Source organism: Paralichthys olivaceus, chromosome 18 (genome assembly GCF_024713975.1).
Source record: "Paralichthys olivaceus isolate ysfri-2021 chromosome 18, ASM2471397v2, whole genome shotgun sequence".
Lineage (NCBI taxonomy): Eukaryota > Metazoa > Chordata > Actinopteri > Pleuronectiformes > Paralichthyidae > Paralichthys > Paralichthys olivaceus.
In genome coordinates this window covers 20,411,166-20,439,120 of record NC_091110.1, presented here as the reverse complement: position 1 = coordinate 20,439,120, position 27,955 = coordinate 20,411,166, and the positions used below count along the sequence as shown (strand labels likewise).

Genomic DNA, 27,955 nt, shown 5'->3' with positions numbered 1-27,955 from the left:
CAGAAATGATAGTGTATGAATGATGTGATGGAGGAAGCACAAACAGATAAAGTCATGAACTTATTAACCTGCAGAGTTAATAATGATACTTAATTATAACATTTTGAAATCAAGAGTTAACAAAAAATGCACAAAGGATTTTGACAGAATGTTACAACACACAGTGTTTATTTAATAAATTAATACTGTGTTTTATATGCATATATATTCAGTATCTTCCTTATGTGATGATTACAGCTCCAATGTCATAATGTGACTTTATTAGGTTACACCAGTTAAAATATTTTTATATTCTCTTCACCAAAAACTGCCAATAAAGTGAATTATATCAGTATCACCAGTAGGAATGCAACATAATCCCATTATTATTATTATTATTCAATGATTCAGTTTAAGTTCATTCAATAAGAAGAGAAAAAACCCATTCACCTCATGCATGAACAAAAGCACATGGTTTTAAAATGATTTCATAAGATCGTAGAAAACATTATGCGAAGAAAAGGAAAATTATTTCTGGAACAAGTCCCAGTTAAAGATGATTCATCAACACAACGGTTCCCTTTACTGCGTTTTCTCTGACGACCACAGACGTAAAATACAAGTGTGTGATTTTAGCTTAAACATAAAATCCTTTAAAAATCTGAAGACCAGCCTGCTGGTCCCAAAATTATACCTATATATAAATATACATATATCTATATATATATAGGTAGAGAGAGAGAGAGAGAGAGAGAGAGAGAGAGAGAGAGAGAGAGAGAGAGATGACCACACGTCTCCACTTGTCCGAACGGAAATGAAGCCACAACATCACAGATACGAACGCTGCCATCTTGTGGTGATGAAATAATTTGGAGTCTGTGCAGTAGTGATCAAGCAGTGAAAGATATCACCACCAGGGGGCGATCCAGATGCTTTGGCTTCACTTTCAGGAGCCTTCATGTCGTCCATCTTTATTTAGTCTGTGATCAAAACTGTGAAGTGATAAATATGAATTGAGAGAAAATTATATTCCTGCCATGCACTCGACCAATCCCGAGTCAGTCTCAGCTGTCAATCAAGACGGAAACACTTGAACTCTGGAGGGCAGCTTGGCTGAGAGAAGCCCGTACTGCAGCCAGCCACCAGGGGGCGATCTAAATAACTTGGCTTCACTTTTGGGTTCATGTTTACTTTCAGTCTACGCTTCAACTGTGATGTGATAAATATTGATGAGTGTGGCTGCAGAGGGCGCTGTTTTAAACTGCAGCGCTAACATGTGACTGCAGCTATAATTAAAATTTCTCCTCAGCCTTGAGATATAAGAACGTTTTAACGACTCATGATTCGAATGAATGAACGCTCATGCAGAAATGTGACAAGAACCCGGAGCCTTCAGAGTCACAGAGAAGTTATTAAGTGCAGGGACAGGACGTTACAAACGGCCGGCCATAAGAACGCAGACTGTGCGTCGTGTCATCAGAGCAGAAAACGACAGATTCTGTCCGAGAGCAAGAATCATTGAAATGAAAAAGAACGATGAACTTTCAAATAAAAACATGTCATGTGCCGGTAAAAAAAAAAACTGTACCATCTCCATCTTTTTAGTGGTTTTTAAAAATCCTCACCAGAGAGAAGCATGTGCAAAATATTACAATAATAAACATGAACTAACTTTAAAATATAATAAAAGCTTCTGATCCAGGTCCCCAGTTAAAGCCTCTCGATAGTTTCTCATTCGGAGTCGAGAGGATCTTCGACAACTCAACAAAACAATCACGACGTATTCACCAGGAATTTGACGTGAGGTCGTCAGGCCGACGTTAAACCACAACATGAACTGAAGCTGAGAAAAGGAGGAAGAGACGAAATCTGAACCTGATGTTCAGACAAAAATCAACCTGATACTGGGATTCATGGACAGTTGACGAGGACCCTGAACGCATCATTTCATGTCAGTGTTGCGCTACACTTCTCACAGTCTGGATGGTTTAAAGGTTTTCTTCAAGTATTGGTCGAAGTTTCACTGGGAGTGTTTCAGACTCATCGTGTTTCAGACTCATCGTGTTTCAGACTCATCGTGTTTCAGACTCATCGTGTTTCAGACTCATCGTGTTTCAGACTCATCGTTGAATCTCTGTTCAGTCAAATGTCACAGATCTGAAATAATGAACTAGAAAACTGTTTCTGTGCAGTGGACGTTTAAATAAAGTTCGGTGCGGTGCGGAGATGTTTACTGAAGCTGCAGCGTGATGTCACAGACACGTGATCAGTTTGTCTCAGTGACTCTCGATGACGACCGGCTCAAACGTACCAGGAGTTCCTCTGGAAAACAAGACACACATCATTTAGATGAAGGTCGAACACACGAGCGGTGAAACTGAGAGGACGTGAAGATCGGACCTGTTGGCGAGCGAGCCGCTGAGAGCTGTCGTCCCGTCTTTACTGACGAACAGCCTCAAGTTACTGTCTGAAGGAAACAAAGTGGAACAGGAGAAGTTGAATTTCACGAACATTCAGCAAAAACTAAAAACCCAAACTTCACAATCTTTACGACCTTCGTTGTTGCTGCTGTCAGAAAAGTTCTGGCTCTGGAGGATTTTCTCCACGATGACGTCAGCGTCGATGCGAGTGTCGTCCACCCAGCTGTGCTGACGCTCCACCGTGTCCTTCTTCCTCCTGGTGACAGGCGAGACAAACAGCCACTGAGGGAAGACTCGTACAGGTGTGTGCCGGTGTGTGTGTGTGTGTGTGTGTGTGTGTCTACCTGGACGATCTGTTGGACATAAATGCTGCTGCAGAGGGGGGAGGCGGCCGCTCTGGTCTGGTGGGCGTCCCTTGCCTCTGAGGATCAGTGGGGGTGGAGGGAGGAGGCTGGGCCGAGTGGGCGGGTCCGCAGGAAGCGCTGCTGCTGGATGACGTGTTTCTATGGTGACTGAGGTCCGTCAGGCTGGAGCAGCGAGAGTGACCTGTGCTGTAACCTGGAGGAGAGGAACAGAGACGGATGACTTCCTGTCTTCTCCACACACACCTTCATCACGTGTTCAGATCATGTGAATCAGAGGAAGCTTCTTTTCTTTCTGCTGCGCTCTGACGTCAGGATTCAGTTTCACGTGAACACAACAGATCTGACATCAAACATTTCACTGAACTGCACTTAGATGTTTCTGTTTTTCCTAAACCCAGGGACTTCTGGGTAATGACAGCAGGGGGCGCAGTTTCCAGGTTAAAATGGAATATGGATGTGAAGGAGAAGCTGTAAGGAGTTAGGAAAGGAGTTAGGAAAGGAGAGCCACTGAGTGGAGATGATCTACTCTCACCTGATATCTTGCTGTGCTGGCTGGCGTAGCTGGAGCTGCGGAAATGACCCGAGTGAAAGACGTCATCTGGACTCCCCCCCTCCTCAGGTAGCCCTGCACACACACACACACACACACACACACACACACACACACACACACACACACACACACACACACACACACACACACACACACACACACACACACCAGAATTATTCTGTTGTCCAGATAAAAAAAACTAAATGTACCGACTCCTGTCCTGACCCACGTGTCCTCTTAAGCATAATCCGGCTGAAAGCAAAACCTCGTACCTGAGCTTCGTACCGACGACTGTCTTGGTTTGAAGGAGCGAGATCCCTCCAGGATGCCCCCTGGTGGCTGCACCGTGGCATCAGTGCTCCCTCCCTTGCGGTCGAGCTGCAGGGTCGGGTCCTCGTCCCCGGTGGAGACAGATTTGGCCGTGCTGGGAGGCCTGGAGGTGACAACAGGAAAATACCAAACATAAAGAGGGTTAGAAACAAAGTGATTCAGTGACTTGTTTAAAACGCTGCTGGCCTCGTTTTAGTTTGAAAACTCTGGGCTTGTGTTTTATTCTGAACAGAAACTGAGACGTTCTCTTCCTGATCATCAGTGTGAACGTAGACTCACGTTTTAAAGCAGGGATCCCCGGACAGAAGACTCATCCCGATTGTTACCTTAAGATAAAACACAGATGTGTTAATAACCTCAGTGCTGATCTGTGTGTGTGTGTGTGTGTGTGTGTGAGTGTGTGAGTGTGAGTGTGTGTACCTTGAGGATGGAGTTGTCCTGTCGGGTGTTTTTGGTGTCGTAACCCTCCAGGATGCAGCAGCGGACTGTGGAGCCTGATCCAGCGAATTCTGCCATGTTGAGATCAGCGAAACCGAGCTGGAGTCAAACAAACGCACACGAGGAGAAAAACAAGATAAAGTAAAAACATGAACTGTGAACTGACCAATCCTGAGTCAGTGTCAGCTGTCAATCAGGACGTCTCCGCCTGTTTGTACATCATCAATAACTAATTAAACCAAACTGATGAGAAACATTTGAACAAACATCAGAGAGAAGAACGAGCTGAAACGACAGAAACATCTTTAAACATTTATTTAACGTCTGTTTTGATTTCTTAGTTTGGTCCATGACACACACACACACACACACACACGCAGTGACTGTGATAACAAATGATGACGCAGTGTTTACTCGTCTGCTCCTCTGACTCAGTGAAACTCGTCTCCTCAGCAGGAAGTTCTAAAGTTTATCAAGTTTCACGTCGTCTGTGTGAGAAGCTGCTGATCATAAAAACTCACACTCACCTTTGAGAAGGCCTTTCCTCCTTTCAGCTCCTGGAAAACAGAGTAAAACTGTAAAAACTACAGAACCCCGCGAGGCCAGGACAGGGGGCTGCTGGGAGTTGTAGTTTACCTTGCGTACAGAGACTCTGCAGACGCAGGGGTCCAACACTCCGGTGATGGGGTTGGCGCTCATCTTACACACAAACGAGAACTTCTTTCTCCATCGAACACAGTTCTGCTGCACCTCCTCCCTGTGCGCGCGCACACACACACACACACACACACAGAGAGACACACACACACACACACACACACACACACACACACACACACACACACACACACACACACACAGAGAGACACACACACACACACACACACACACACACACACACACACACACACACACACACACACACACACACACACACACACAGGACAACCTGGTTCACAGACTTGAATGTGAGTTGAAACAGTGGACACCCTCAGCTCACACCTCCACCAACACGACCTTAGATTCATTCACACACACTCTTAAGCATCAGTCCCTGAACACGTCTGATTCTTTACATCGAGGTTCATGAATTATTCTAAGATTGTTTACAGTTTTATTTCTAAGGGCCCGCCCTCTTGCCACCTCATGAAAATGTCTCTAGATCCGCCCCTGGATACTGACTCCTCGGTCGTCCCGGCCCTCTCTTCTAAAAAACTGAAAGCAGCTGATGGTCCAGATGATCTCATCCTGGGATGTGACACATGGGAGCTCAGGGGTTTTCCATCGACTCCACACGCTGAAAACACTGAAAATTAAAATCGTCTCGAAGATTATTTGCCTCTGATGTCAGAGCAGCTTCAAATGAATCAGCTGCTGCAGCGAGCGACAGTCCAGAGACGCTCCAGGTGGATTTACTGAAACAGTTGAATCATCTTCAAACCTCAAACCCACATGAAAACCTCTCTGAACGAAAAACGAAGGAAGAAGCAGCCAAACAGTCTGTACACACACTTCAGATAGTGAATGATGTCACTGATGAGTCACGAACACGTGATGTCAGAGGAGGTGGAGGAGGCCTGCAGGTTCAAACAAATCCCACAACCACACAGCGTCCACCACACACTGAGTGTTTCTGGAATGTGAGGCGGCTTGAAGCTGAGGAACGACCGGAGCTCCGGCTTCAGCAGCAGGAAACAGAGAGAAACCCTCATGTGAGGAATCTGGAGGCGACGTGGGTTTGATCCTCCTTCAGTCCACAAACTGACGTTTCACATGAAACTGATGAGGAGGAGCAAAGGTGAAGGAGACCCGTCAGGGAGGTTTTCTCACGCAGGTCATCGGAGCGTCGGGCCTGTCGTGACTTGGCTGATGTGAGAAGCCTCTGATGTTATCTGTTCAGCTCCCGTTAGAGGAAACATCAGCAGATCTCTGCAGCGCTTCAGTTACACACTCTGACAACACAACGTCCCACAACAGCACGAGAATCTAACAACCACGGTGAACATTGCAACTCGTCCTCCAGATTACAACCTTCAGTTTGGACAATTCGCTGTCTGAGCAAAACCTCTAGAAAATATTGAAAATGCAAACATTTCGTGTTTTCAATCAACAGATATAATACAAATAATAATTCATCGCCTCGAAGTTGATCGTCTCACCGAACCAGTTCATCTGCAGTTTACATGCATGTTCGTCCAGACTCATCATGTGTCACGTGTTGTATGATAAGAAATTGAACTGGTCAAAATCTGAAGAAACTCTCTCAAGACAGACTTGAGACATTGGTGACGTCACCGTGACCTTTGACCTCCACACTCTAATCAGTGCTTCCATGAGTCTAAGTGAACGTTTGAGCCAAATCTGAAAAGATTCTCTTGAGGCGTTGCTGAGACGTCGTGTTCACAAGGTAACACACACGTTTAGTGGTGTCACAGTGACCTTGACCTTTGACCTCCCACATTAATGTTTCTTGACTCTGATTGGTGCATCGAGACGCGTGACATCACAGTTTTACAGCCGAGCCGACAGATGAAAGACAAAAAACTGATAGAACTTTGATTAAGAAAATAAGTTTTCATCGAATAAAAGAAAGATTCAAAAATAAACGAGTGCAGCTTCGAGTCTTTCAGTTTGAACCTGAACTCTTTCCTTCACGTCTTTATTTCAATCCCTGATGTTCTTAAAGACTCCATCATGAATCTGCTGCGTGTTCCAACGCGTCGTCTCTGATTTTCTGTCTCTTAACTTCTTCTCTGCAGATTTAAAGTCTTTCATGACTCCACTTTGTTTTCAGGCAGCGAGAAGTCAGACTTTAACTCTACCACAGGTTTGTTCCTTCTTATCTCGAGGCGACCTGACGTTTGCAGATGTGAAAACAAACCCGGAGGCTGCCGGCCTGAGAAAACGGCCCGACAGGTTCTGCCACTTCTGTTCTTCCAGCCCAGCCTACCTGCTCCACAAACACACCATTGTGCCACAGGTACACACAAGAAACACATTCTTCCTCCAAGGGAGCGTCCACAAATGGTCAGAGTCCGACTCAGTGACCGATACACGCTTTTTTAATTCATCCCTCAGTCAATCAAGACTCAGAGCTGAGCCGACAGATTATTATTCAGATCAGTTACAGGAACATGGAACTTCAGAGTCTGATGAAGCAACAAGCTTCTCTTCATGTTGATCATTTAATGTTATTGATGTCAAACGTCTTCATGTTCTGAATCTCTGTCCTCAGACTGTCCATCGCTGCTGCTCCTCTTTTCAGCCTCTGTCTCTAACTCTTGCTTTAAGCTCCTGTCTCTTTAAGACCCCCCCCCTCCTGATGAAGTCTGCTCTGATTGGTCGGCTGCTCCTCTCTGTTGTGATTGGTCAACAGGAAACATCTGCTCTCTCTTCACCTGGGTCACGTTCAAGTCTCAACACGTTGTCGTACACTTTGTTGTTAACGACACGTTTCCTCTCGAACGAGCTCGAAGGTGTGTTTCCTCTGGTTTGGTGGGTGTGGCATGACGTGTATATAAACCCCGCCTTATTAAAGAGACAGTGACACAGTGGATTGTGAAGTTCTCTGCAGAAGAAGCAGCTGATGTTTGAGCTGAAGATCACCAGAGGAAAGAAAACTCAAGTCTCCTTTAACAATAACGACGCGGCTCAGCAGAGTGGGAGGAGCCTGTTTGTAGATGAACATAAACAATAAGAGCTTCCTTCAGGTGACATCACGAGACGAGAGTGTGACACGTTGACCTTTGTCCCTCGTTATGTGAACGTCAGTGATGGTTCAACAGGAGAAGGAACGTGTGAGTTTTGGATTTTACTGTCTCACCTGTGCTCGTCAGCTTCCTGAGACAGAGACTGAGACAGAGACAGAGACAGAGACTGAGACAGAGACAGAGACTGAGACAGAGACTGAGACTGAGACAGAGAAAGTCCTGAGAGTTGAGAGTCTCTGTTCTGACTGAGAGACTGAAGCCGGAGGACGCAGAGGTTTGTTATCAGGGACCGAAACTCTCAGGTCCAAGCTGCTGCTGCACAGACTGACAGCTAGATGGCAGCGTTTCATTCTGAGGCTTCATGGCTTCATTTCTGGAGGAAGTGGAAACATGTTGATTTTATCTAGTCTGTGTCAGACAGTAATACTCCTCAGAGTACTAATACTCCTTAGAGTACTGATACTCCTCAGAGTACTGATACTCCTCAGAGTACTGATACCCCTTGGAGTACTGATACACCTTAGAGTACTGATACACCATAGAGTACTAAGGTGTATTAGAGTACTCTTATGTCTTCCTCCATGTTTTCTACGTGTGTGACTCGTCCTGAGATACTTCAGTGCAGGTCTGAAAGTGAAAGAGACGCTGAGAGAGAGGGGGGGGGGGGGTTGCTGGTTTGAAACCTGGCAGCAGAGTAAATGACTCTTACTCCCTTTTTACCCAAGAGCCCTCAACATCCTCCCACAGAGTCTGAGACACGAGGGTGAAACAACACAGACGTTCAACTGTAAGACGTCCACGTCCACACCAGCTTCACACCAGCTTCACACCAGTTTAACTCTAGATTCAGTTTAACTCTAGATTCAGTTTAACTCTAGATTTAGTTTAACTCTAGTTTCAGTTTAACTCTAGTTTCACATCAGTTTAACTCTAGTTTCAGTTTAACTCTAGATTCACATCAGTTTAACTCTAGTTTCACATCAGTTTAACTCTAGTTTCAGTTTAACTCTAGATTCACATCAGTTTAACTCTAGTTTCAGTTTAACTCTAGTTTCACATCAGTTTAACTCTAGATTCAGTTTAACTCTAGTTTCAGTTTAACTCTAGTTTCACATCAGTTTAACTCTAGATTCAGTTTAACTCTAGATTTAGTTTAACTCTAGATTCAGTTTAAATCTAGATTCAGTTTAACTCTAGTTTCACACCAGCTGTCACACCTGTCAAACCACCACAGTGTGATGACACCAGTGTGACACCAGTTCAGGACACACAGGTGAATCCTGAGGAACAGATTCATGTTGAGCAGGTGAAGCTCAGGTGTTGTGTTCAGGTCGTGCAGGTGAAAAGAACACACCTGGAGGACAGGATGGAGAAGTCTCCTCCATCGATGAGTCGAATCTTACAGAAGAGGAGTCCGTTGACAAAGGGCACCGCGGTCAGCTGATCCAGAGAGAAGTGCACCTGGAACTTAAACTTCTTCTTCTTCATCAGAAACGTCCTGGAGCTGAGCTGAGGCCGTGAACTCATCATGTCAGAGGTGAAACCTGCAGGAAAAAGAAAAAGAATCAAAGTTCGAAACTCTCAAGTTTCCTCAACTTCAGAAAAACGCTTCATTTTAAAATCACGTTTCATTTACACCTCTCTGGTTCTTCTCTCTGACGTCACTGTTCTCTACGCAAACAGCTGCTGCCACGCAAACAACGTAACTCTCACAAACCTTCGTTCTCACACGTAAACTTCGTCCAGACGTCCGGTCGCGGTCATCCTCTCACCGGGAGAAACGTGCAGCTGTGTCCCGCCACGGAGAAGCGGAGTCCCGGGTGTTCACCGCAGCTCAGCCCCGGCGCATCTTCACCCACTTTCCCCTGAACACTCAGGTTACTGAGTTTCAGAAACCCAGTGTCCGAGGCTCTGAGTCGGTCCCTGAACGCATCACAGTTAGGGACCGTACACAAGGTCTGAGCAGCGAAAGGAACGAAGACTTTTCTGATAAAAACCAAAACTATTACAGATGATAGTAAAGATATTTAATAACTGTTCAGTGGATTTAAATAAACACTTTGTAATTTATCATTACAGGAGACATGTGTTTCAGTGTTTCACACCAGAATAACCACGTAACTGCAGGTTATTTTTTATTGGGTGAAGTCTGTTCAATAAAAAAGGGATTGACGCTCACTAATGCATCAGAAGCTGAGGCGCTCTCACCTCGCCGTCTCTCCTGATGGTCACGTCTCCAAGTTTTCACTGAGCTGAAACTCTGCGTACGGAGTCATTGCACCCAGAAGTTAGAGACTGAATCAGATAAAAAGGGTTTCTGAACTTTTCTGTGAATTTAAAAGTTAAAAACATCCACAATCTGTGAAAAGGCAGAAAACGCTGCAGCTCCTGAAACGAGTCGGTCGGAAGATAAAAAACCCTGACGCAGTTTTCACTTCACAAATCCAGATCGATAAACTGCGAGCGCAGATATTTCGTACACGCGCTGGAAGCTGTTGACCAATCAGAGCAGAGCTTTATCAGGCAGGGGTCTTAAAGAGACAGGAGCTAAAACCAGATGATTGTAATGAAGGAGAAGCTGCTGAATTCATCAGGTCACATGAAGCTTCAGATGATCATGTTGTCGTCTCTACGAGGGAATCTAATTTAGATTTTCACTGTGAACATGAACATTCACTGAGTCAAGAAATAAAAGTGTGGAGTTATTTTCTAAATCTAAAGATTCAGCTCTGCTGCCACAGATCAATCTGTTAACAGGTGCTGCCCTCTGCTGGTTGTTTCTGGGGGATGCAGCCTGAAGTGAAGAACACAACTGACGACAGGTTTAAAAAACAGACGGATTATTATTATTCAAACATCACAGACTTGAAGAAACTCAGAGTTTAAACTTCATGAATTAAAAACATCCTTCAAGTGAAACATAAACTCAGTCCGTTAATGACACGGAGCAAAAATAAAAACCACGTTCAACATAAACTTTTACTTTTCAGTCATAAAACATCAGTAAAAAACTGTACATGCTCCTGAAGGCGATTCTGAGCTTTTCATTGTCCGCTGAGCACACACACACACACACACACACACACACACACACACACACACACACACACACACACACACACACACACACACACACACACACACACACACACACACACACACACACACACACACTCTACTGCGTCTCCTCAGTTTGCTGTGGCGGAGGTGCAGGTGGAGTTTTAGGTCTGTTTTGTTCTTCTGGTCCGGTTCCATCAGTCATTGCTATTGAGGAGCCGCTGGCGTTAGCGACCTCCGTCCCGCTCTGCAGGAATTTGCGCAGGTCCTTCAGAACCGGTCTGAGCATCTGCACCAGAGCCAGCAGGGCGGCCTGCGTCCCCTCCAGCGCCTGGGCCTGTCTCTCCTGTGCGAACGCCTGCGCCTCTTGCGAGCGCCGCATCATGTGCAGCAGCTCGTTCTGGCCCTCCAGGTGCTGGGCGATCTGTCGGATGTGGACGTTGGTGACGCGTTGCTCCTGCAGCAGGCGGGCGGAGTTGAGGGCGATGCGGCTCTTCAGCTCCTGAGGTTTGGCCTGAGCCTGAGGAGGAGGAGGAGGAGGAGGAGGGGGAGGCGAGGAGGACGAGGACGAGGCCAGCATCTCTACAGGAGCCTCGACGGCTGCCACCACAGTGGGGGCGGAGTCACTCACAGTGGTGGTGCAGTACTCGACCACGCCTCCGTCCTCTAACGTGTGATACGTGGTTTCAGCTGGAAACGGGACAGGAAGGCAATATTTATTATTATCAATATTTATATTATCAACATTTATTATTATCAATATTTATTATTATCAATATTTAAATTATCAATATTTATTATTGTCAATATTTATATTATCAATATTTATTATTGTCAATATTTATATTATCAACATTTATTATTGTCAATATTTATATTATCAACATTCATTATTGTCAATATTTATTATTAATAATATTTACTGTGGCAGAAGACTTTGATTTTAACCAACTTTGTTAAATCATATTTTGATTTATTTTATAATTCTACTGGTTAAACGATGGAAAGTTTGATTTCTAGATTTTGTGAAAAGTTGAAATCTTAGTTTCTAGAAACCCACCGACTCATCGACCTGTCAAATCAGATTCACTGAACGTTGTGGAAGCAGATGTTGTTTTTCAGCTGCTCTGAACGACAGACACAGAAATTCATGATGATATTTCACACAAGAGGAAAATAAACTCACTGTTAAGAGGCTTCGCTTCATCACAGCCGGTGGCTGAAGCAGCAGGAAGAACTGAAACAACACAAACACACAGTTTAAGACAGAAACACGAGATTCACTGGAAAACATCCAGAGGATAAATTCTTATTATAGAAATACTTCAATTTCAACGTTTTTCTCAAGATATAATAAATTAGATTTCTAATGTTTGACCCAAATGAACCAAATCCTGTAATAACTTATCTTATAATATCTTAACTTATCTTATATATTAACTTATCTTATAATATCTTAACTTATCTTATATCTTAACTTATCTTATCCACTGTTTGTGCAGATTTGAACATGTAGACACAGAGTTTATTTCTCTGGAGTTAAATCCACTCATCTTCATCCTCCTCTTCCTCAGTGAGAGTTAATAAACTTATTCTCAGTGTGTTTCTAAGTTGACAGACTCTTCCTCCTCCTCCCTCTCCTCCTCCTCCTCAGCTGGAGGACTGACTCTCCCTCCTCCTCCTCCTCTTCCTCAGTGAGAGTTAATAAACTTATTCTCAGTGTGTTTCTAAGTTGACAGACTCTTCCTCCTCCTCCCTCTCCTCCTCCTCTTCATCAGTGAGAGTTAATAAACTTATTCTCAGTGTGTTTCTAAGTTGACAGACTCTTCCTCCTCCCTCTCCTCCTCCTCCCTCTCCTCCTCCCTCTCCTCCTCCTCCTCAGCTGGAGGACTGACTCTTCCTCCTCCTCCTCCTCTTCCTCAGTGAGAGTTAATAAACTTATTCTCAGTGTGTTTCTAAGTTGACAGACTCTTCCTCCTCCTCCCTCTCCTCCTCCTCCTCAGCTGGAGGACTGACTCTTCCTCCTCCTCCTCCTCAGTGAGAGTTAATAAACTTATTCTCAGTGTGTTTCTAAGTTGACAGACTCTTCCTCCTCCTCCCTCTCCTCCTCCTCCTCAGCTGGAGGACTGACTCTTCCTCCTCCTCTTCCTCAGTGAGAGTTAATAAACTTATTCTCAGTGTGTTTCTAAGTTGACAGACTCTTCCTCCTCCCTCTCCTCCTCCTCAGTGAGAGTTAATAAACTTATTCTCAGTGTGTTTCTAAGTTGACTGACTCTCCCTCCTCCTCCTCCTCTTCCTCAGTGAGAGTTAATAAACTTATTCTCAGTGTGTTTCTAAGTTGACAGACTCTTCCTCCTCCTCCCTCTCCTCCTCCTCTTCCTCAGTGAGAGTTAATAAACTTATTCTCAGTGTGTTTCTAAGTTGACAGACTCTTCCTCCTCCCTCTCCTCCTCCTCCTCAGCTGGAGGACTGACTCTCCTCCCTCCCTCCTCCTGCAGACTCACCCTCGCTCAGTGGGACGCTGGGGTCGGTGTGTCCCCCCGCGGACAGCGTGATGTCCGTGTCTCCTGCGGACAGACTGATGATGGTCGCCTCTCCCAGCAGGTTGCAGATGCGCTGCTGCATGGCGCTAAGGATGACGGGAACTGGAGTGCAGTCGGCGGACGTGCCCTCGATGGCCGCCCTCGCCTGCGCCACCTTCCTGCGGACCTCGGTCTTCATGTCGGACCACTTCTTCTTGACCTCGGCCAGTTCTCGGGGGCAGGTGGTGACGCTGTTCACCTTCTTCAGGATCTCCAGCCACGCGTTGTTCTTCGCCATGTGCGTGACTCCAGCGTTAAAGTGGTTCACCAGCGTGTGTTTGTGGCGCTCGATCTCCTCCACGATGATCTCCACCTCCCGCTCCGAGAAGTTCATCTTCCGCTTCTTCGCGGCTGACGCCATCGCCGCCTCCTCGGTGCGTATTGTGCGTAGAAGTGGAGGATTTACTCAAGTGCTGTGCGCAGCGTAATGGCTTCCAGAATCCGCTTCTTCCCCACCACGGCAACGCTTACGTAGCTGGGCCGGGAGTCCCGCCCACTGGCGCTCCATTGGCCGGGAGCCTGTCGGTCGGGCTGAATGCTCTGCTGCTATTGGCTGAAGCAAACGTCAGTCACTCAGCGAGCCAAACAAACTATGTGTCTCAAAAGCAAAGGGACGTTTTCTGCGTAACCTCCGTTCAAATTCACACGTAGATCGAGAATACGACTTTACGTTCTGTGGCTTTATCTTAATATTTTAACAACACACACACACACACACACACACACACACACACACACACACACACACACACAGTGGACAACTGAATACACAATATACATGTACACACATCTGTTTAAAGAAACAGGACAAATACAAACACAAAACACAACAAACAAAACATAACAAACACAAAACATAACAAACACAAAACATACAAACATACAAACATAAAACAAAACACAACAAACATAAAACAAAACACAACAAACATAAAACAAAACACAACAAACACAAAACACAACAAAGAGGAAAATGTATTCATCTTTATTTGGAAAAAATAAAAAACATTCAGGAGAATATTTGAATGTTCGGGGGAGGGTGCTGTGGCGTCAGAGTCCAGTCGATACCATAGACTGTATATAAAGACCCTCGACCAATCAGGAGTCAGTGTCAGCTGTCAATCATGACGTCTCCGCCTGTTTTGACATCAAATAACTGATTCAAACCAAACTGATGAGAAACAAACAGAAGAACGACACAACAACATCTTTACAAACATTTATTCAACCATCTGTTAACATGGAGGAGGAGTGTGTGGTCTGTACTGCAGCCAGCCACCAGGGGGCGCCTGAGACGCTTTGCTTCACTTTGGGAGCTGTCATGTGTCCGTCTTTGTTTACAATCTAAATACACGTAATGAACATGTGTCAACATTCATGTGTTTGTGTGTCTGTAAAACTAGTGTGTGGGATGGAGGGTGACACACACACACACACACACACACACACAGACATACACACATAGACATACAGACACACGCACACACACATAGACATACAGACACACACACACACACACGCACAGACACACACACACACACACAGGCTCCCAAATGAAAACAAACACGTTCCACTGCTGAACAACTTTATTTAACAGCTGATCTCAAACAAGCATAAATATTCTTCAACATTCTCCAGCTGCTGTGAACTCTCTCTCTCTCTCTCTCTCTCTCTCTTACATCTGTCACTTCCAGTCAACATAATAAAATAAACTAGAAATATATATATATATACTGAATATGCCCCAGTTTGCTAATATGCCCAGTAGCCTTCAGTGTGTGTAGTCCGGTCACTGTGACAAACACCGAGGCTACGTTCAAGACATTCAAAGTAGAACGTGTGGAACATTTAAACGCAGCCACCGGATGAAAACGTTCACTAACTTGTGCATGAATACGAGATCAGAGCGAAGGGTCAGAGGACGGACTGAGACGTTCTCTCCCAAACCTGTGAAGGTCGACAGGCGAATGAGCAAATGTCTGCAGCCGCTGCAGAGACGTAGAGTTCCACGTGATGCTGGAGCAGGAGAGCGGACGACATGCAGCAGGTCGACGAGCATCTTATCATTCATCGTTTGATTTCCACAACAGAATCAGTGTCGGTACAAAGATGATCTGTTCAGATTGATCTTGTGTTTCTCATATTCAGACGTGTTCATGATGAAAATCTTCCCGTGTCATCGTAACACACGTGTGTGAAATCACAAAGAATCTTTGTCTGGAGCCCCAAAGTTCAGTAAAAACTAAATGAGTAAATCAAACATCAACCATCACGCGTGGAAATAAAATGAAATGAAAATCTACATTCAATCATTCAATTTTATTTCAAGTTAGAAAATAACTTTGGGACTCCATATTCCAGACTTTGACTTGACCACAGGTGAATCAAATAATCCAGGTAATAAAAATGAAATGATTCAGCACAAGCATTAGATCACAAACTCAGTCATTAATCCTTAAAGAATAAATAAATAAATACAGTAATAAATAAAGGAGTTAAAGCCCAGAACCTTAAAGTGCATTCAATGTCCCACAGACTCTGAACACCTCTCACTGTGTTTCAACCCAAGGCACCATGGGAAACTGACCACTCCTCTCAGAGGTCATCCTCTGATTGGACGTCCAATCATGTGACTCAAAGGAGCTTTGACCTGGAAACGTCTCGATCCAACAAGATGCTGAAATATTCAACAGCATCCGAAAGAAAAGTTTCTCTTTGACCTGATGGTTCATAATGAAAACCAACATGTTGAGTGAATGAAGTCTGCAGGAGTGACGGTGGAAAGGAGGAGAAAGCTTCTCCATAGTGAAACATTATTAAACGTCAGATATAAATAATGTCCGTACGGTTTCTTAATGAGTTTGTCTTAGTTTCACTGATGACGACAAACCTGTTTTTGTTGCAGATCATTTTTCAACACAAAGAAAAAACCGGTTGAATCACAGTTCTGTGTAAAATCAGGATCAACACGTCCACCGGACGGGAGCTGCTGTCATGTGACGAGCCGGCGTTTGGTTCTCTGTAGTTTCCACATCCTGTTCAGTGTCATCGTCTCTTTCAAAGTAAATTCAACAACCACAGCTGAGAGATTCACTCAAATGAAACCTGCTCCATGCGTTTAAATCAAAGATCATCAAAGTGCTTCAGCTCCACGTTTCACAACCAAACCTGAAATCCAAACTGTTTGTCTCCGCTCGCTGCGACGGTCCCGACAACAAGGTGAAGAGGAGCGAGACAAAGGTAACGATGCAGAAGTTTCCTCCTGACGTCATGAAATGATTCTGAACCTTTATTTCTTTATTATCGAGGATTCTGAAAGGAAACGTGATCCGTATGATTCGTTGACATTATTTCGTTAATGCATCGTTTGTTCTAAAGAATAAATTAAAGAATCTTGTGCTCTCTGCAGTTTCTCTCTTTCTGGATCTAACAGATCAGATTGTGGGAGACAACGGAACAAAGAACACATGTAATGGAATCAGGTATTTTTTGGTCCACAGTTGAGTTTGTAGACGTGAAAAAGCTCCAGTTAGTTTTCTGTTGGCCGTGGATCAGCTAAATGAAAATGAAGGAGCATGAAGGGAATCGAACCTCCGTGCATGCTCACTGTCCTCGGAGGTTCAGTGTGGTCTCAGTCGTCCAGCAGTGAGGAATGTTTGATATAAAGTGAACGTAAGCGAAGCCCTTTAAGACTAAAGACTGTTTAACACAGCGCAGCAGCTCAGACAACATTTACTGGTCCTCCAGTAAAACACCTTCAATTCAATGTGAACTTTAGTTTTGCTAAAACAAAGCGGGAGCATTTCTGACTCGCTAAAAGAAAGTTTGAAATAAAGGACAAACTCTGCTCCTTCCACAAAGTTCTGTCATCACCTTCATCCTTCAAACCCTGGAAGTGGATTATTGATTTAAATGTGTAGAATTTCTGCTGCTTGCTTCTTAGATCCAAACGCAGTCAAACCTTCCGCCTCCTCCTCACCTTGACTGGACCCCCAGATAGATCTTCAGATGCTCGTACACCACGTAGCTGATGCTAACAGACGGAATGACCTTCATGAAGTTGGGCGCCAGACCTCGGTAGAGTCCCGTGGCGCCCTCGGTCTTGACGATGTGTTTGAACAGGCCCGTCATGCTCATCTGAGGACCTCCTTCCAGAGTAGCTGAGGAATAAATGATCGAATAATAGAATGAAATGAATGTTCTGACCGAACCATGTTCAGAACCTGGTGCGTAATAACATACACACGTCAGTCGGAGCTGCTGCTGCTGCGGTGACTCACCCTGTGCCTGCATGCGAGTCCTGACCAGGGCGAGTGGGTAACTGGCCAGCTGACCACACGTGCTGGAGGTGGTGCCACAGGCCAGAAGCACGAACACGCCTGGATCAGCGCTGTCAGTGGCGAAACGCTGCAGCCACGAGTTCTTCAGAGTCTGAGAGACGAGAAACAATGAGTCAACCTCTCTCTCACACACACACACACACACACACACACACACACACACACACACACACACACACACACACACACACACACACCTCGTAGACAGCCAGGTCGATACCAGCGTAGGGGATGATGCCCAGCATGTTGGGGACGTAGCCCTTGTAGAAAGCCGCCCCCCCCTCCCTCTTGAAGATGTGTTTGGCACAATCCAAGATCCCCGAGAACTGACCCGTCTTCCTCAGCGCTAAACGGGTCTTCAGGACCTGAGAGGACAGGAAGTCATGTCCTTCTGTCAGGTGACAGGTTAAACTCATGTATGTACGCTGTGCATCATGTTCCACATTCAAATGTGTGTTGAGAATTTGTTAAAACCTTCAGATAAGTTTCACGTTATGTTCAAATGTCACAAATCAAAGAATCACTTTTTATTTTTCTGCGTTCAAACATGAAAAGTGAATTCAAGTCTTACGACCACTTGACCTCAGATTATTGTTGTGTTCACTCTCTCACCTCCATGGGGTAGATGCTGCTCTGAGCGATGACTCCGGCCAGAGAGCCCGCCACCAGTCGCTCTGCGATGCCCAACGTCTCCTGGTTACTTCCGATCAATCGTTTAATCTGACAGACGAGACTTTTTATTCTTTAGTTGAAATGTGACAGAAATGAACAGATCGTTAGAGACGGAGCGGCTCCAACCTTCTCATAGGCCATGAACTTGATCGCAGACTCGGGGCCGATTTTGATGACATTGATGCCGTTGCCTCTCCACAGCGACCTGACACCCCCCTCACGGATCATCTGGGTGAAGCCCCCAGAGATGTGCATGCTGTTGCTCTTGGAGGCGTGAACCTGAGCGCGCACACACACACACACACGTCTGTTAAGTTTGTCCATCTGAGCGTCAACAGCCCTCGTCCTCGTCTCTGTTACCTGCATGAGAACTTTCAGCCTGTCCAGTGGAGCTGTGCAGGTTCGAGACACCGCTCCAGCTCCTCCACCAGCCACTAGGTGTCGCCACCACATTCCAGTTTTCTTCTCTTCTGCCGTGAACTCATCAGGAACCGTTAAACTCTCACCGACGTCAAAGATCTGTGGAGGAAACACGGGATCCATGATCTCACTGTGACACCGATGCAACGACAGCGTGAGCGACTTGACATTTTTAATATTGAAACGATGACGATGTCTTTATATTTGACAGCAGAACCAGAAGTGAGGATGAGGACTGCTGCAGGAGGACGAGGAGTTTGTACCGTGGAGTGTTTCCAGTAGAGGATGATCTCAGGAATGTTTCCTGCTGGATGCAGGAGGTGATAATCTCGCCACTCGTTCCAGTCAATCGTCATGGTTCCATTTTTATCCATACTGTGGATGGAGATCACAGACCGTCATGAACGTGAACGTTTCCACCAGCGCAGAAAACAAACTGCTCACATGCACGGTTACGTCTCAGTAACAGTGTTTGTGACTTTTAATGTATTTCTCCCTTGAAAACAAAGAGCTGTAGCCTGGATGAGACGAAGCAGTGGTGACTGGTGCAGCTTCAGCAGACGATAGAAACCACTACTTACTACAAGACAGGGGTCCAGGCATGACCCCTCCTTATTCTGAGACCAGCCAGAGAGAGGGAGACACACACGGTTAGAAGAACAAGACACAACACATCACAATGAACCACAACGTGAGTCAGTAGGAAACCTGGGGGACGATGAGGACAGACGAGCCGAAATAAACACGTGTGGGTCCATGTGAGAAAACGTGTGGATGAGGTTTCTAACACGTGACAGACGTGAAACTGGAAGAACACTCAGGATGAAGAAGAGGAGCCGTACACGTAGAAGACGAAGACGTCGACTTGGAAAAACGAGGAGATTCCAGATGTTTTGGTGATGAGGGCCGAACACATGTAATCGGGTCACCTGAGACACCAGCTGTGAACCATCGGACGATGAGCACACGCGTGTTTTAGAGACTGAACAGCATCACTCTCACCTTCTGAGAATCTTCTCCGCCTGTTCCTCAGAGATGTTCACGCCCAGGTCTCGCAGAGACTGCATTATTTCCTGTGAGTCGATGTGACCTAAAGCACAGGAGTTCATAATTTAATGAATCACTGAATAGGACGCTTTAGTATAAAAACATCCAGATGAAGTCCTCTCGGAGAGTACAGATAAAGAACTAAAGCCACAGGATGATTTCACCATGAAAAAGAGTTTGATCCCAGCGTCTGAATCTTAACCAGAGTCCTCACCATCGTTCTTCTTGTCCAGACTCTTAAAGACGAGCCGGAGTTTCTTCTCATGGTCTCTGAGATAATGAACAAACTCCTCAAAGTCCAACTGTCCGTCCAGGTCTTTGTCCCCGGCTTTCACTATTTTCTGTAAAGACAGAAGAGACAGGACAACATGAACATTAAATACAGTAAATCATATTCAGTTATATTAGATATATATTATATTGTTTAACAGGAATGTCCCTCAGCTCATCTCCTTATTTATGAAACTATATTTAAATTCCCAAGATCCAGGTTTTATTGATCATAAATATCAAACACGTCAGGTTTTTCCCATCAAGATGAATTATTCTCTGGAAACCAACGAAAATGTAAAAAAAGAAACGTTCTATCTATAATGTTTAAGAAAATGAAAATCCCTGGATATTAAATTTAAGGAGTTTGACCTCGTCCTCCCTCCAAGTCTCCTGCTGACCAGTTAGCTGGTTTGTGTAATCCAGCTAGATAACAGACAAACACAGATGTTCATGTCCTTCTTGGCCGAGGTGATGACTGTTATTAAGAACAGTCCGTAAGCTGCGGTGTGACAAACAGCCGAGGTCAGAGCCTCCGTCATCTCGTTCCATCTGTGCACTGTTGACTCAACCCGCAGCTCAGACACTTAACAGCCTCACATCAGGTTATCAGAGCATCCAGGGCTCTCTGCTCATATCAGCTGCCAGAGGAGTCCAGTTATCTGGAACACGAACACACAGGAGACGTCCAACAGAGGGGAGGAACCTGTTTGTCTTACACAGAGTGAAACTGAGCAATAAGAAGCTGAATGATCGAGGCGAGTGAGACCGTCTCCACTGAGACAGACTCGATGTGTTTTTATAAATCCACCAGAACATCAGTCGAGCTCAATGACTCTGCATCGAATCGCACACTCGTTAATATCAGTCCTCTAAACACTCAGAGTTTTATCCTGTGAAGAAATGAAACTAAAGTTTGTCTGTAGATAGAGAAGATAAAAGAGTCCAGCAGACACACTGAGTCACCAGGAAGCAGAGGAGCTGAAGCTGTCGGTGGAACAGGAAGTTCTTCCCTGAAGCTCAAGAGCACGGGACAAACAGCTTCGGAGCCGCCGCCTGAAACCTGTCTTCTGTGTAACGACCAGCAGGGGGCGACTCCTCTGGTGCTTTCTATAGAACTTGACTTGGCAGCAAAGATGATCACGTGGTCGTGCGGACGAAGCCTGAGACGACTGCGTGTGAGGTCACTGCTGTAAAGTCGATCTAAGACGTAACCCCCCCCCCCCAGTGAATCAGTGGAGGACGCTCTGTTGTGTCCTCACTTCTCCTGGATCGAGACTTTAAACAGGAGTGAAGGAGGAGACAGACAGACTGAGACTCACTGTCCTCCAGAGAAGATCCAGAGAACCGAGGAGGACGTCCACTCAATACTCTACCTGTCCTGCAGGTGGCTCCACCATGATTAATGCTGCGGTCTTCTCAGTAACCTCACTGCTGCCGGTTTCTTTCCTGTGGGACGAGTCTGCAGTCGCTCCCTGAGGAGAAGCGTCCACGTCCCTGCAGTGCTCTGGAGTTTGTTTCTCTGCTGGCAGCGGTGAGTCGGCAGGTTTGCACTCTGTGCTGCCACAGAGTCTCTGACTCAGCAACCTCAACATGTTCTGCAGCATCCTGGGAGCTCGCTGCCTCTGGGTGACTCTTCTACTCAAACACGACCACGTCACACGGGCAGCTGAACTCCGAGCAGAGGTGCAGAGGAGTCAGCTGAGGACATGATCCAGCAGCGTCTCGTCTCCTCGCTGGAGCTTTTTAAATCCAGCCTGACCCACGAGTGGTTCCGTGCGTCTCACACGGTCGAGATGTGCATGAAGTGATGCAGCAGATTCTCCAGAAACCTGCAGCCTCACTGCAGCTGAGCCCCGACCAATCACTGCAGCCGACACCGGCATGGGACCAGCCCCTCAGCCAATCCAGGGCCGAGCAGCACCGAGGAGGAGGAGGAGGAGGAGGAGGAGGAGGAGGAGGGAGAAGTGGAGGGTTTCCCTCTGTCACACCTCCCTCACTGGAAGAAATCTGCTGAGTGATGCTCCCTCCCTCCCTCCCTCTGCTTAGTCAGCATCCAGCCGTGAGTCCACCCCCCCGACCATCATCACATTCTCTCCATGTCTCGTCTTCCTCCTGGAAAACTAAAGTGTGATGCAACAAAGCTCTTCATTCACGATGACGTCACGAGCTTTGATCAGGAAACACTGATGGATCAGCTCCTCTCGTCCTCTTTCCTGATGAGCTCACTGAGGACAAGTCGTCTCGTCCAGTGAGTGAAGACTCCAGAGGAGACACACTCTGATAGAGACGTCTCAGTGAGGCTCGAACCAAGACCTCGTCCTGAGCTCTGTGTGTGTGTGTCTGTGTGTGTGTCTGTGTGTGTGTGTGTGTGTGTGTGTGTGTGTGTCTGTGTGTGTGTGTGAGAGTGTGTGTGTGTGTGTGTGTGTGTGATCTCTGCTCGATGATGTAATGTTTACAGTTTTACTTTCAGTTCAGTTATGAGAGTTTGAGAAGTTTTTCAGTTTCACACTGAGGCTGATGTGTGTGTGTGTGTCTCTGTCTGTCTGTCTGTCTGTGTGTGTGTGTGTGTGTGTGTGTGTGTGTGTGTGTGTGTGTGTGTGTGTTTGTGAGAGTGTGTGTGTGTGGGGGGGGGCATCTCTGATTAGAGGCTGTTAACTTTTATATAAACATATAAATATTATGACGTCAAACATGAAACATGTTAAACATGTTAAACATGTCACACACATGTGGCACGTGTGTTGAACTCACCTTGAGCTCCAGCTCAGTCCGGTGAACTCCTAACTTCTTCAGACCGATCGTCAGGTCGTTCACGCAGATTCCTCCGTCCTGGTTCACATCCAGGATCTGGAACAGAACCTTCAGCCGGTGCTCCTGCTCCGGTCCCCCGCAGATGTCACAGGACGGCCCGGGGGCGGCGGGCTGCCGGGGGCCGGGAGGCTTCGACGGGGGAAACGGTGATGAATCCTCCGGCTCTGCGGAGCGACACTGACAGAAAACATCCCCGAGCAGAGGAGGCTGCTGCTGCATCCTGAGCCCGAAGCTTCTCCGGTCCCCGTCACATACCGGACACACCGTCACAGCACCGGGACAACACGTGTCCCTGCATCGGACCAGCCGCCGGTTGACTTCTTCACAAACCCGCCTCCCGTCAGGGATCACACCGGGACACTCTCACCCCCACACCGGGAATCCTCCGTTATGAGTCCACGTGACACGCCGCGTCATCAGCGGGAAGTGAACGTTAGAGAGACGCCGGTAAACCGAGGAATCCTCCCGTTAAAATACTCGTCACGGTGGAGGTCAAACCGGAATCCGGTATCACACATCGCCGGTAACAAGGCTCCGGAGTCCCAGACCGGGGCGGAGGAGCAGGTGAGTCCAGCGATCGGAGCCGTTAACCGGCAGAGAGAAGGAGACGCTCCGGCAGCCAGCGGAGACGCAAGTCTCGTTGATCCTCGCGAGATCTCAGCGAGCGCGCAGTCAGGTGTGTGAAGGAGGAACTATGGCGCCATCTTGTGTTTAACTTTGGTATTACTAGTGGAGAATAATTTATTCAACTTTTACATTAATTAAATAAATGATTTTACAAATAAAACTGATTCAATCTGTCTTATCCTGCAGCATCAGGACATTACTACATTAGTACTATCATTAGAAGAGGCTGACCTATATCATAGAATTTATTATTATGATTATTATGATATTACTATTATTATTATATTACTATTATTATATTACCAATATTATAACTATTATCGTTATTATTATATTCTTCTCCTCCTATCTTTATTTATAATCGTTCTCCTGTGTATATGTACCAATATATACTAACTCGTTCTGAGAGAATAAATATATATACACACTTTCAAACAAACTAGTTAAATGCTAATCTAAAAGAACTGAAACTAAAATAAAGTAGAACATGTAGATTCATGTGAAACAGTGATTTGATGTAATCAGCAGGTGTGTCTGCAGGGGGCGCTGCTGCTCTGCACACATGTGATCTGTGTTGTCTTCCAGATGTGAACTTTGGACTCTCACGGTCTCTTGAGTTGAGTCTTTACCGGGACGCTCTCACGTCCTCTGCGGGCTCTGGACGTCTGGTCCCCGGGGTGAACTGTTCGAACCTGCAGCTGCTCCAGGATTTCCGGGTAAATCCTCCACATCAGATCCGTGTGTGGAGCCTGAGCTGCGCTCACAACACGCGCTCACTTCCTCCAGCACCGCCCCGGACGGAGAGGTCTGCTGTCCCCGGTGACTCCTGCTCGGCTCCCCGGGACTCGGCATGTCTTCTCTGGAGGTGGTGGAGCGGGGCCTGGAGCTCGCAGGGCAGCGTCACGTCCTCCAGTTCTGGCCGGAGCTGGGTGAGCAGGACAGGGAGCGGTTCCTCCAGGAGCTGGCTCTGCTGGACCTGGACGGGCTGCGGGCTCACTGTGAGCGGGCTGCGGCCGCTGCTACGTCTCCCCCGGCCAGCGTGGACCGACACATCGAGCCGGTGCCTCCGGAGCTCATCGGCAGTGTGAGGAAAAGTGACCGAGAGAGTCTGTCCGCCTGGGAGGAGGAAGGTGAGGCTCCGCTAAGTTTCAGGAAGAGGAACATGGAGTCACAACAGCTGGAACACAGCTGGACACGTGACGTCATCTCCACCGAACAAGTCATTAGCAATAAATACTTCATAGTACTCAAATACTTACAGTACTGGGATGTAATTGAGTACATTTACTGAGTTACTGTTCTGAAGTTAGTTTTTCTTGTATCTGCACTTTACTCATGCAGCAACTCTCTGTACTGTGTGTAGTACTGTTGCATTAAGGAACAGGTCAAAGTAAGATAAACATACTTTTACTCAATAGAAAACTAAATGTGGTACTTCTACTTGATTACATTCATGTGTCTGTACTCCCCTCCCCCACTGTTCCCTGCTGCTGTGTGTTCTCAGGGCTGCTGCAGATCTCACAGAATCGGGTCGGGGTCCTGCTCCTGGCCGGAGGTCAGGGGACCCGTCTCGGGGTCCAGTATCCCAAAGGGATGTATAACGTCGGGCTGCCGAGCAACAAAACCTTGTACCAGATCCAGGCGGAGCGAATTCACAAAATCCAGGAGCTGGCAGATGTTAAGCGTGGATCAAAATGCACCGTACCGTGGTGAGTTCACCGGACATGTGGTTCTGTCCTTTAGTTTGTTAGAAAAGGTTTTTGTGAGTGTTGAAGTTCTGCAGAATTAAAAAGCCTGAAGTCTTCAGTAAAGTGAATTCAAGTCCATGTTCGGAACATCTAAATGAAAGTCATTTTATAAAATGAGTTTTTTAAAAGTTGACCCTGAGGACGTTTGACAAACTGAGATGAGAACGTGTGCAGAGGCTTAAAGACTAAAAGATAATCACCTCGTCAGGTACATAATGACCAGTGAGTTCACTCTGGCTCCCACTGAGAAGTTCTTCAAGGAGAACGACTACTTCGGTCTGGAGCCGTCAAACATCCTCATGTTCGAGCAGAGGATGATTCCAGCGGTGACCTTCGATGGAAAGGTCATCCTGCAGGGGAAAGGGAAGATCGCCATGGCGCCCGGTGAGTACAAGACGCAGACAGACGTGAAGTGTGTTCTGGGTCATTGGAGTGACCGGCGGTGCTTCCTCTCTGTCAGATGGTAACGGAGGTCTGTACCAGGCGCTGGTGGACAATAAGGTGCTGGAGGACATGAAGAGGAGGGGGGTGGAATACCTGCACGTGTACTGTGTGGACAACATCCTGGTCAAGATGGCCGACCCCGTGTTCATCGGGTTCTGCGTGAGCAAAGGGGCCGACTGCGGCGCCAAGGTAGAGTGAACGAGAAAGAGAGTTTCCATCGGAGTTTGTTGTGTTGAATACAGACAGGACCAGGCTCTGCCGCCCCCTGCTGGTCAGTTTCATGCCTCTGTTTTCCGTCAGGTGGTGGAGAAGGCGTACCCCGCAGAGCCAGTGGGCGTGGTCTGCAGAGTGCAGGGCGTGTCCCAGGTGGTGGAATACAGCGAGATCCAACCAGACACGGCCGAACTCCGAGGACCTGGAGGAGAGCTGCTCTACAGCGCGGGAAACATCTGCATCCACTTCTTCACCAGAGCGTTCCTGCAGGAAGTGGCCGAGTGAGAAGCTTCCTCGTCACGTTAAACAGGAGGGGGGGGGGGGGTTTCCAATCAAAACTAAAACTAATGGACACATTTCCATGACACATATAAAGTCAATGTCATGTCCCCCAGAGGATGAACCCTGAATATAACCAACCTTTTCTGTTCTGCAGGAAATTTGAAGGTCAACTCAAACCACACGTCGCAATCAAGAAAGTTCCGTTTGTGGACTCGGAGGGGAATCACGTCAAACCCACCAAACCCAACGGAATAAAGATGGAGAAGTTTGTTTTTGACGTCTTTCCCTTCTCCAGGTATCGTTGATTATTATCTTCAGCTATAAACCACTTCCTGTGTGTCATCACATCGTTAACGGTTAAACATTCACTGTGTCTGGAAGGAACTTTGTTGCCTTCGAGGTTTTACGAGAAGACGAGTTTTCTCCTCTGAAAAATGCCGACGGTGCAGCGACGGACAACCCGACCACGGCCAGGAACTCTCTGCTGGCTCAGCACTGCCGCTGGGCTACCGCTGCTGGAGCGACGCTGCTGGACCAACACGGGAAACCACTTCCTCCTGCAGCCAGGTCAGAGACGTGTTCCTGTGTGAACGAATATTCCTCAGATTTCTCTTCCAGGTTCAGTTCAAAGCAAATAAATATATTAAAGTCAATGTCAACATGTTACTTTAATGGTTTAAAGTGTGTTTCACTTGTGTCGTCCTGCTAATTGAAGTCGATCAATTCATTTTCAATTTACTTGTTGAAGTGATGTCATGTGTGTTTTCTCTGCAGTGTATCACCGGCGGACGCTCCTCCAGCTCAGTGTGAGATTTCACCGCTGGTCTCTTATTTTGGAGAGGTGAGAATTCAAACCAACAGTTGAATCAGTCTGCACCACATCGCTCATGAACATCAGTCCACTGCATGTGTCTGATTTCTTTCCTCAAGATCCACGACTCACTCTGAGAAATCCTTTAAAATGTGAATATGAAAGGTTTGTGTGACTGAAGCTCTCGTCCTCTTCAGGGCCTCGAGCTGCTGAAAGGAGAGAAACTGCAAACTCCTCTGATGCTGGATGAAAAAAAGGCCAAAGATCTTCAGGCTCAGTGACGGAACGACACCGAGCAGACGACTGGTTCATTTCCAAACTTAATGTGAAAATCAAACCAAACCTCCTTCTCCCATAATTCTCACTTTTTTAAGAGCTTCAGATAAATTTCATGATTTAAATCCAAATAAAAATGTTTTTTACATCTATTAAAACATTTTCTAAAAAGCAAATGAATGATGTTTCGTTTCATTTCATAGATTTTGTTTATTTAGGTTCTATTAAATAATTCACACAAACAAAACAACGAAACAGAAAAATAAAGGGAAGAAATCTGTTCATTGCTGGAAATGTTTGAAATTCTAAATATTAAAATCAATAAGAATCTAATCGTTTTTAGTGAAATTATTCCAAAAAATGTTTTGGGATAATGATACAAATATATCATAATACAATAAATATGAATCATTATTATTATTATTTTATTATCATATGTAAATAGTTTAACTAGAGAAAGATAAAGATCTATTAATAGTAAACAAATAATGAAACATTAAATCAATCTTAATTTTCCAAATGAAGATGAAAGAAGAAATGAATGTTTATTTAAATAG

At 46.0% G+C, this 27,955-nt stretch overlaps 4 protein-coding genes across 8 annotated transcripts; 1 reads left to right on the top strand and 3 right to left on the bottom strand.

Annotated features, from left to right (window-relative positions):
• Window positions 1-146: 146 nt before the first annotated feature.
• Window positions 147-10,246, bottom strand: LOC109648181 (early estrogen-induced gene 1 protein-like). 2 transcript variants are annotated; one of them, XM_069513334.1, is made up of 12 exons: window positions 9,513-10,246; window positions 9,150-9,339; window positions 4,722-4,842; window positions 4,613-4,642; window positions 4,068-4,184; window positions 3,927-3,973; window positions 3,590-3,750; window positions 3,297-3,389; window positions 2,744-2,957; window positions 2,534-2,655; window positions 2,380-2,446; window positions 147-2,301 (listed from the first exon to the last, which is right to left on the bottom strand). In XM_069513334.1, the coding sequence occupies exons 2-12, from the start codon at window positions 9,323-9,325 to the stop codon at window positions 2,256-2,258; spliced, it is 1,194 nt and encodes a 397-aa protein (XP_069369435.1). In that variant the 5' UTR covers window positions 9,326-9,339; window positions 9,513-10,246; the 3' UTR covers window positions 147-2,255. The 2 variants fall into 2 exon arrangements, with proteins under 2 accessions (XP_069369435.1, XP_069369436.1); XM_069513335.1 differs by lacking the exons at window positions 9,150-9,339; window positions 9,513-10,246 and adding an exon at window positions 5,229-5,474.
• Window positions 10,247-10,618: 372 nt separating this feature from the next.
• On the bottom strand, window positions 10,619-14,001 carry naif1 (nuclear apoptosis inducing factor 1). The gene is made up of 3 exons (XM_069513336.1): window positions 13,357-14,001; window positions 12,039-12,089; window positions 10,619-11,542 (listed from the first exon to the last, which is right to left on the bottom strand). Exons 1-3 carry the CDS (start codon window positions 13,793-13,795, stop codon window positions 10,971-10,973), a joined length of 1,062 nt encoding a protein of 353 aa, XP_069369437.1. The 5' UTR covers window positions 13,796-14,001; the 3' UTR covers window positions 10,619-10,970.
• A 1,004-nt stretch (window positions 14,002-15,005) lies between these two features.
• Window positions 15,006-24,162, bottom strand: slc25a25b (solute carrier family 25 member 25b). Of its 4 annotated transcripts, none has more exons than XM_069513323.1 (11): window positions 22,938-23,842; window positions 20,128-20,254; window positions 19,869-19,956; window positions 19,448-19,483; window positions 19,130-19,241; window positions 18,807-18,965; window positions 18,573-18,725; window positions 18,387-18,494; window positions 17,972-18,139; window positions 17,715-17,865; window positions 15,006-17,594 (listed from the first exon to the last, which is right to left on the bottom strand). In XM_069513323.1, the coding sequence occupies exons 1-11, from the start codon at window positions 23,214-23,216 to the stop codon at window positions 17,410-17,412; spliced, it is 1,566 nt and encodes a 521-aa protein (XP_069369424.1). In that variant the 5' UTR covers window positions 23,217-23,842; the 3' UTR covers window positions 15,006-17,409. The 4 variants fall into 4 exon arrangements, with proteins under 4 accessions (XP_069369424.1, XP_069369426.1, XP_069369425.1 ...); XM_069513325.1 differs by lacking the exon at window positions 22,938-23,842 and adding an exon at window positions 21,560-22,164; XM_069513324.1 differs by lacking the exon at window positions 19,448-19,483 and having other exon boundaries at window positions 22,938-24,162.
• On the top strand, window positions 24,151-27,574 carry uap1l1 (UDP-N-acetylglucosamine pyrophosphorylase 1, like 1). The gene is made up of 9 exons (XM_020112365.2): window positions 24,151-24,754; window positions 25,129-25,333; window positions 25,581-25,756; window positions 25,833-26,005; window positions 26,117-26,310; window positions 26,466-26,606; window positions 26,693-26,878; window positions 27,086-27,152; window positions 27,320-27,574. Exons 1-9 carry the CDS (start codon window positions 24,475-24,477, stop codon window positions 27,401-27,403), a joined length of 1,506 nt encoding a protein of 501 aa, XP_019967924.2. The 5' UTR covers window positions 24,151-24,474; the 3' UTR covers window positions 27,404-27,574.
• The last annotated feature ends 381 nt before the right edge of the window (window positions 27,575-27,955 follow it).

Coding starts and splice junctions, on each gene's coding strand:
- LOC109648181 (XM_069513334.1), bottom strand. CDS start 9,325: ATGATGAGTTCACGGCCTCAGCTCAGCTCCAGGACGTTTCTGATGAAG. Junction 2,958..3,296: donor CCAGCACAGCAAGATATCAG/GTGAGAGTAGAT, acceptor CCTCTCCTCCAG/GTTACAGCACAGGTCACTCT. Junction 2,302..2,379: donor AGCGGCTCGCTCGCCAACAG/GTCCGATCTTCA, acceptor CTTGTTTTCCAG/AGGAACTCCTGGTACGTTTG.
- naif1 (XM_069513336.1), bottom strand. CDS start 13,795: ATGGCGTCAGCCGCGAAGAAGCGGAAGATGAACTTCTCGGAGCGGGAG. Junction 12,090..13,356: donor CAGCGTCCCACTGAGCGAGG/GTGAGTCTGCAG, acceptor GTGTTGTTTCAG/TTCTTCCTGCTGCTTCAGCC. Junction 11,543..12,038: donor TGAAGCGAAGCCTCTTAACA/GTGAGTTTATTT, acceptor TCCCGTTTCCAG/CTGAAACCACGTATCACACG.
- slc25a25b (XM_069513323.1), bottom strand. CDS start 23,216: ATGCAGCAGCAGCCTCCTCTGCTCGGGGATGTTTTCTGTCAGTGTCGC. Junction 19,242..19,447: donor GCCTGGACCCCTGTCTTGTA/GTAAGTAGTGGT, acceptor CTCCATCCACAG/TATGGATAAAAATGGAACCA. Junction 18,140..18,386: donor GCAGCATCTACCCCATGGAG/GTGAGAGAGTGA, acceptor CTGTCCTCTCAG/GTCCTGAAGACCCGTTTAGC.
- uap1l1 (XM_020112365.2), top strand. CDS start 24,475: ATGTCTTCTCTGGAGGTGGTGGAGCGGGGCCTGGAGCTCGCAGGGCAG. Junction 26,006..26,116: donor GGGCCGACTGCGGCGCCAAG/GTAGAGTGAACG, acceptor GTTTTCCGTCAG/GTGGTGGAGAAGGCGTACCC. Junction 26,311..26,465: donor TTCCTGCAGGAAGTGGCCGA/GTGAGAAGCTTC, acceptor TCTGTTCTGCAG/GAAATTTGAAGGTCAACTCA.